The 8,407-nt window shown below is 47.1% G+C and overlaps 1 protein-coding gene and 2 non-coding genes across 3 annotated transcripts in view; all 3 read right to left on the bottom strand.

Annotated features, from left to right (window-relative positions):
• The window catches only part of TEX14 (testis expressed 14, intercellular bridge forming factor), a 28,700-nt gene extending 20,401 nt beyond the window's left edge, over positions 1–8,299 (bottom strand). The window contains exons 1-9 of the mRNA XM_068415659.1: positions 8,227–8,299; positions 7,585–7,738; positions 4,209–4,323; positions 3,748–3,913; positions 3,007–3,143; positions 2,277–2,358; positions 1,709–1,839; positions 840–953; positions 267–390 (exon numbers count right to left, since the gene is read on the bottom strand). Of these exons, the coding sequence (XP_068271760.1) occupies positions 267–390; positions 840–953; positions 1,709–1,839; positions 2,277–2,358; positions 3,007–3,143; positions 3,748–3,913; positions 4,209–4,323; positions 7,585–7,720 (1,005 nt within the window). The 5' untranslated portion in view covers positions 7,721–7,738; positions 8,227–8,299. The remainder of the gene's footprint in view (positions 1–266; positions 391–839; positions 954–1,708; positions 1,840–2,276; positions 2,359–3,006; positions 3,144–3,747; positions 3,914–4,208; positions 4,324–7,584; positions 7,739–8,226) is intronic.
• On the bottom strand, positions 4,901–5,110 carry LOC137672053 (small nucleolar RNA U3). Its single transcript, XR_011049482.1, has one exon. It is a non-coding gene; the product is annotated as a small nucleolar RNA U3 (small nucleolar RNA).
• Positions 6,460–6,669, bottom strand: LOC137672046 (small nucleolar RNA U3). The gene has a single exon (XR_011049475.1). It is a non-coding gene; the product is annotated as a small nucleolar RNA U3 (small nucleolar RNA).
• Positions 8,300–8,407: the final 108 nt, after the last annotated feature.

The following is an 8,407-nucleotide window of genomic DNA, read 5'->3' on the forward strand; positions in this document are numbered from 1 at the left end:
ATCAACTGAATTTAACAGTAGCCACTTTAAGACTGACACCAAACAAGAAAATGAATGCAATTGCACCTAAACATTAACTGAAGTATTTGCCAGTTACAAACTTTACCAGCTTACACAGAGTATCTGATACTGTGCAATGAAATAGAAACCCAGACACACAGACTGACGATTTTGCCTTCTTGTTCTTCGAGTAAAGAAGGCAGAGGGAGCTACTAAACTTCTTCCTCTCAATCAATTACTATTTAAAAAACAAGTATTTCAATTACCCTTTTGTGAAGGATGCTGTACAGAGAACCAAAGTTAACCCTTTCATATACTAAACGGGTTTTCTCCAAGTCACTAGACAGACAAACAGCCATCAACTGTAGCAAACGAGGATGACTGAGTTCACTGCAAAGGGAGAGGAAAAAAAAATTGTAAGGCAAATCTGAGATTAAAAGAGAAACAGTTCTGGCCTTCTCGGTGTGTTTATCAATACAATGCGAATGCTTCTAACTTTTCATTAAAATACCTAAAATTTTAAAAGAACTGTAGGTTAGGAGGCATTTATGAAACAGTGCTTACTGTCACAACTAGGAGAATCTATAAATAAGCCATCCAAGAAATGTGCAATGAATCATTCATCCAGACATGCAAGAAGAGAGTATCATCTTCTCCTGCATTATCCACTGGGGAGCAAATGGAGTGGGAAGAGACAGGAGAAGAGACCTGTATTTCTCATTTGGAGAGAAAGTGCAACCACAGCCTAACAGTTCTCCTGTGGTTAATCACGTTTCCTCACATCACTGGAGACACCCAAATCCCAGGACCACTTGTGGCTACTACCCATTCCTTCTTACCTACTACGTTGCTGCTCTGCAATGAGAAGATCAGCTAAGCGTAGTTTACTACAGTTCTGACGGGGCTCAACGCTGAGTTCCTTCACTGTAACTCTGCTGCCTTCCCACATTAAGCTACAAGGAGAAGAAGAGGAATGTCTACAAGATGCTTTCTGCAGTTTTTTTTTCCAGTTACAGGATTACTTACAAATAATTTTGTAATTCTGAAATGCTCTGGTGCAGTCTCCTACTGTTAGTAACATTACTTTGGTGATCCTGGCTATAGCATATACTCTTTCAAACTGAGAAAAAATTCTCATCCTGTTAAAGACGGGATGTAGCAGGACAGGTTTGCTCTCCAAAGATGCTACCCTTCCATGACCCAAGGTAAAGAACAAGGACACTCTAAAACTCCTTTCACTAAAGGCCATCAGCCCACTGTGATACAAGCCAGAGCTTTGGGAAGATTAAATCACCAATTTGTCAATTCTCTGGATGCCTCTGAGGCCCAACTACTTGCTACACAATACAAAAGATTTAAAAAAGCCTCAGTCTGCATTTGCAACTCTCATGTCACCACAGGTTTGAGCAAGTGGGCTGCAGACATGCCTATCCAGAGGCCTGAGGTCTGACCCAATAATTACAAGGACTAAACACCGAACAACACAATCTGTGCAACCCCAGCAACATATTTCCCACCACATTATCTTCTAAAAAAGATATTAATCAGTGGACTGCAGAAAACAAGTTGCAAGCAGAAAGCAGTAGATGAATATATAATAGACAAGGAAAACTATCCAAACAAAGCATCTTACTTGCAGCAACAACTTGCTGCTTAACAGTGACAGACACACACTAAGAGGAGCTAAAACCCCTTTGATTCCACTTACTTGGTCATGATCATGTATGGTCCAACATGGTAAGAAAACGCTGGTTCATCATCTGCCTGAACAACATCTTTTTCCCCAATAACAGGGAGAGATGCCAAGTACCCTAGACGCCCGCCGCCTGTGAGACAAAACTGAAACACCGCCAGGGCGTAACCAAAAGGAATATGCAACAATTCCCAAGATCTGTCACATCTGCCACAAGCTCACTAAAAACTTAAGAGTGCAATCACTGCAGTGAGAGCATCAGCTGAAGCACCAAAACGAAATGTTAAGATATCCATGTCAAAAGCTTAACTTCCTAGTGAAGCCAAAATAGGGAAAGCAGAAACAGTCATTAAGAACTCCCACAGGTGACATTTAACAGGAGAGCTATTACTGTTCCAAAAGAACAGGGCCTACTAATGACTAAAGGCCTGAATATTTGCACTCTCCACAGGTTTTTTCCACCATGTCAGTAGAAATAAGAATGAACTAAAAATTAAAAATAACACAGGTGAGGTAATTACTGTGAAGAATATGTGACTTTTAAAAACCGTACTAATATCATTAGAAAACCACAGCATCTTACCTTCCCAAAACCAAAGCTGTAAATGTTCTTGGCTGCATTAGCTCCACCTTTTAGAAGGCTACCCAGAGGACTGCCAGCATTTCTAAGTATCAAAAACATAAGCAATAAGAGTAACTAACATGCCAAGGCTTCGAGTAAAATGCAAAAAAAAAAAAAAGGCAGAGAGAAAAACGCAGAAATTCTGCACAGCCACATACTTCAAATGTTGCATTTGTCCAGTCCCACACAAAAAGCATAATGTAGATGCTGAAATCCCAAATTATTGTGCAACTCATTGAAACTTTTTAGATACGTCGTTATGATACGTATTTGTTTAAAGCAACATAGCCAATAAAAAAAATATATATATATACAGGCATCGTGCATCACTTTGCTCAGAAGTATGTATTTTTCCTAAGATGTATCTGACATAAAAGCACTTGAAACAGTGGAAATGCGCCCCCAAAAGATTTGCTGTGACCTTAAAAGGTCAAGAAACAAACCACCTTATGTTAATATTATTAAAATCCCGTACTTCATATGGTGGATTTCAAGAGTATCTCTTAATATACAGGTATTTACAACTATCAAGTTTCTATTTGGAACGCTCACAACAGAAACAAAAAGTATCATCATTCCTCACACACATTGGTTTTAAACCTGGTATTGTCAAAACGAAACAAGACCACATCAATTTTAAGATAATGGAATACGTAGCTCAACCCCTCAGTAACTGAGAATAAATTCTTACCCCTGAACAAGCCCACCAAACCTCGACGGACTGCAGACCAGCTCTTTTGATGAGCCAGCCTTCCTGAGCAGATCAGAAGGAAAATTTTGAATGGCAGCCTGCATGTGGAATGTACAACGCTGTATAAATTCCAGCATCTAGAGAGGAGGGGAAAAACAATCAAAAAAAGTACTTCAGAACTGCAAAATAAACAATTTTAAATTAATAGATCATGACTACTGAAAAAATAACTAGTTACTTGCAATATTAAAATAGGCATTTCAAGAAATGGATACACAGAAAAACTTGAAGGAAATCAATTAAATGAAAATCTAAGAGAAAGCTTAATTCAAACACTAGATGACTAACTTTCAAGACCCACTGAAAATTGTAATATCAGGTTTCTTTTTAAGAGGAGCATTGTAGTAACAGGAAAGAAGAGTATTACGAGTTTTAAATCAATATCACAGCCATGAATAAGCCTTCCTGATACAGCATTTAGCTACCATGCTAGAAAAAGTGACACATTGGCTGACACTGTTCATGCACAGACTGAGACAGGCTTGAAAGCTACTTCAGGTTTACTCCTGAATTGCACAGACGTGCAAACAAACTACATACATCAGGGACAGAAAACAAGGGCCTGTCATTCTCCTCACTGCACACTTACACATAAAGGTTCTAACAAGTTAGACAGACACTTTAAGACAAAGATGTGAGCACATATCTAGCACATACTCAACACATATTACACACACACACCTGAGCACCGCTTTTTTTTCCAGCTGACATAGCCCAGTACTGAGGATTTTTTCCACCTTTATCGTGTACTCTCAGATCACCTCCTTCATCCAGCAACTTGCTAAGAATCCACTGATCTCCTGAGAATGCAGCTGCATGGACTGGGGTGCTTCCATCGTAACAGCGACTGAGGAATGTTAAAGCAGAAGTGTTTCAGCCTACCCCTACTACACTGAACCAGCTGTGCTTCTGGGGAAAAAAGCAGCACACCTAGAATGTTTATGTGCTCCCAAACAGCAACATACACCATGAAATAAGGAAAATTGGGCACTTCTTACCTCTGAGGATCTTTGGCTAAAATAGCAACACGCATCTAAGGCACTTCTTCATTTATATACAGTGAATATTGTGTATTACATTGACTAAAGCCACCAGAAGATTAAACATTGAAAAAAAAAAAACACCATATTTTTATACTTAACTGATTAGCGTCTGAGCCATAATCCAACAGCACATCCACTATTTTACCAAGACCGAGCAACGCAGCAGTGAACAGAGACGTTTGGCCCATGGAATTTACAGCATCAACAAAAACATCTGAAAGAAAACAAAAGATTAGAAAGCAAGTGCTTGTTCCCCCACTTCCCTCAGAGATACTGGAAATATGAAAACATAATCATACTAACAGACATTGAAAAAAAAAAGCAAATGACCTTCCTTCTGACTTTCTATACATACCATGCACTGCTGGGCCACTCAAATAAAGGATGTATAAATATCAGAGGCAAAGTAATCTGGATGAGCACAGATAACACCAGAGCACTGCATTAATAAAAAACTAAATTCTTCTAAAGCAGTAATTAAAAGTTAGGATTAATATTTTGTTACTTTTACCAATTTTCATCAAAATAATGAATTCCACTCTGCATTAAAATAAAAAATGCAGCCTGGCACAGATCTGAAACCACAACCGCGTGGCCAGTTCAGCCACAACAACAACATTGATCTGCTTTTTGTACCATGACGGAGCGGCAAAGAAAAAAAAGGAACAGCCCGCAGGAGGCAGCCGATAGTCTGAGTATCCCCGCCCCGGACATGGGCACTCAGAAGAAACCACCCCTCCTCTTACAACTTAGACTATTTTTAAACTATTGAAAAAAAAAACGGGCCACAAACCACTCAGCCCGTGCTCTCTCCCTCCCAAACCCCGAAGGGCCGGGAACGGTCATCAATGGCGGGCGGCTCCTGCCTAAGCAGCACCGCCCGCCCGCTTCGCGCTCAGAAGAGAACACCCTGCTCCTCCTCGTGGCTTGTGACGCCGTTCAGGTGAGATCACTCTCCTCTAGTGACCAACTACAGAAATGATCCCTGAAAGTATAGTCTTAACACCATATTGCCCGTGCGCCCGGCCCCACCGCCACGCACTGCCCTCTAGCACACGGACACCCCACCCACCGACCCACGGAGACGGACCACGACCTCCCCCGCGCTCCCGCCGAGACCCTTCCGCCGCCGAACCACGGCCCGCGATCCCGTTCCGCGACCCACAGCACCACCGTGCCATCCGGGAGGGACACGCCCCCTCATTTGCATCCTCTGCCTCAGACGCCCAATCAGACGCGCCGCTCTCACGCAGGCAGGCGCACGGCTCCTCCCCCGCTCCCCCGCGACACGTGACGCCGCAGCCGCGCTCCGCCGCCTGGCCCGGCCCGGGGCCGCTCGCTGCCCCCCGCCCCGCACTGCCTCCGGCTACCGGCGCCGCGTCCGCCAGCCACGCAAGGGCAGGTCCGCGGAAGCAGTGCTCTGCAAGCCAAACGCCCCGCACTGGGGCTAAACCCACCCGAGCCTGGGCTGCTGCAGTTTTCATGACACGAGACAAGAGACGACCGTCTGAGTCCGTGCTCCCTCCGCCCCACCCCGCCAGCAGAGGCCCAGGCACCAACAGCAGGCAGCACTGCAGGTCTCTTGCCTGGCGTTAGGACGGGGATGCGCTGGCTTCCAGGAGCTACCGAGGCCCAGCACCTTCAGGAATGGTCTCACGTACCAGCTAGAACAACCCCACAGAGTACCATCATAATTAACGCTATCCTTTCCACCTCTAGATCCAGCCTGAGCACCAAGGACTTCCACAGCACAGTGCCAACAGAAGACTCATCAGTTTCTCTCAGACCCCAGCAGATACCCTGCGGTCTGAGGATCCAGCCTGACATACCCCATCTTCCATGGCATTGCACGGCATAAAGAGCACAATATCAAGCAGCTTCTCCCTAACCCCCATGAGACTCTGGTCAAAGCTTCACCATGCTCCAGATCTAGCCTGAGCGACACAGACTTCAACAACATTTAACGAAAGGCGAATCCCAAAGAGTTTCTTCCCAGCCACTTGTCACACTGAAGACTTAATCAGAAACTTAATCAGAAACAACTCCACAGCACCCACCAGAGAATACCACCGCTTAACTTGCACACCCAGGCACTAAAAAACTTTCAAAGCATTTATTTTCACCGAACAACTCACTCCACCCCCTCGGACAGTAAAACCTAACCCCCCCTGGCAGCCCGTACTGTTACTGCGGTCGAAAAATCCGCCAAGGGGCTTGTAAAAAACCAAGCACCGCCCATTCGACAGCCGACAGTCTGAGTAACCGCCCCGGACGTGGGCAGTCACAATGAACCGCCCCCTCTTCCCACCAAAGCTGTTTTTAGAACCAGTGAAAAAAAAAAGGGCCACAAACCACTCAGCCCGTGCTCTCTCCCTCCCAAACCCCGAAGGGCCGGGAACGGTCATCAATGGCGGGCGGCTCCTGCCTAAGCAGCACCGCCCGCCCGCTTCGCGCTCAGGAGAGAACACCCTGCTCCTCCTCGTGGCTTGTGACGCCGTTCAGGTGAGATCACTCTCCTCTAGTGACCAACTACAGAAATGATCCCTGAAAGTATAGTCTTAGCGCCACACTGCCCGTGCGCCCGGCCCCACCGCCACGCACTGCCCTCCAGCACACGGACACCCCGCCCACCGACCCACGGAGACGGACCACGACCTCCCCCGCGCTCCCGCCGAGACCCTTCCGCCGCCGAACCGCGGCCCGCGGTCCCGTTCCGCGACTCACAGCACCACCGTGCCAACTTGGAGGGACACGCCCCCTCATTTGCATCCTCTGCCTCAGACGCCCAATCAGACGCGCTCTCTGAGCCAGGCAGGCGCGCGGATACTGCCCGCTGCGCGGAGGCCGCCCCGCCCCGAGCTGCGCAGCCGCCGCGGCGCGGACGGACCCGTCTGCAGCGACCCCTGCTGGAGCCCCGCGGCCGCCTCTCCGCACCCAGCGCTCGGGCAGCCGCTGCTCGCACACGCAATCACCGGTGCGGGGAAGAGTCGCACCTCTAGGAACGGCACACGCTACTGGCGTTCTTGGCAGGAAAAACGAAATAGAACTGCACCAAATAATAAGTTTCATTTACAAAACTCCTTGTTCCCCTGTAGTTAAAAATCTAGGTGTCAAAAATACCAGTATCTAAACCATACCTTAAGCATCTTGCAACCAGAATTAAAGTTGAAGTCCCATTCAAAGACTATATTCCTACAGTAGACTTCCAAAATTTTAGTTTTACAATACCTCAATCATTGCCTTATGAGCACCTTACAACTTAAAGCTCTATTTTCTTTTCAATTTATTTTCCCACATTTTTTGATTCAATAATTAGTGCCGCTTACCAGAAAAGGCCAACCATAATACATCTTGCAAGCATATTTCACTCACAAAACTGGATGTTACAGACAGTATGCTATTTTTAACCACAAATATAAGCATACAGGAAAAAGTAAAACTTTTCTGCCAGCACTTGTCTAAACTTAGCTTTTACCTTTTTTCAGAAGCTTCTTCACTTTCAGACAGTTTCCTTGCCTGACATACTCATGCAGCTGAGCTTCCAAGGAGTCACCTTTTATACTTCCAAGCTTGACTGGGCAGGGAATTGGAAGAGGGAGAGCATGAGCCATCTTCTTTCCTCAACAGAACTAGGAAAAGGTAAAAAATGTAATGAAACTGCACACCACCACAGCTCAAAGAACTTCTTTTTGACTTCAAGCCCTTCAGCAGCTGACACAATCAGTTACGGCCGTTTCCTCCAGACGAATCCCAAGATGGAAGGTGAAAGTCACCTCCCTCCCTGCCTAACTGTGCCCTCTGAGCAAAGACCTGCCCATGAGACAAGCTGATGAGGGGCTGTTAGTGGGCAAGGCCTGGCCAAGGGCAAACGTGGTCTCAAGGAGGAACACGGAGCGGCGATGACCGGGGGATGACAGAAACACCCCTAAAGCCTCTCAGGTGCGCAGGCCTCTCTGACCGGATGAAGGCTGGACGAAGCCAGCGCCATTTCTGCATCAGGGCTGCACAGGCCAGCCAGCCCTTTGGCTGTTTCTGCCCCCTTCCCACAACTGACACGACACGACACGACACGACACGACACGACACGACACGACACGACACGACCCCACCGCCTCACCCGCCCCAACGCCGCCGCCGCCTCCTAACGTCTGCGGCACGTAACGAACCCGCACCTTCTGCGGCACGCGGTCTGCTGCCAGCGGGCCTCGCGGCTCCGCGTCCCGCGCATGCGCGGCCGCGTTTGGGGCGGGGCCCGGGAGGCGCGCGCCTGTGGGGGCGGTCCCCGCCGGCGGGGCGGG

The sequence above is a fragment of the Nyctibius grandis genome, chromosome 18 (assembly GCF_013368605.1).
Source record: "Nyctibius grandis isolate bNycGra1 chromosome 18, bNycGra1.pri, whole genome shotgun sequence".
NCBI classification, from domain to species: Eukaryota; Metazoa; Chordata; class Aves; order Nyctibiiformes; family Nyctibiidae; genus Nyctibius; species Nyctibius grandis.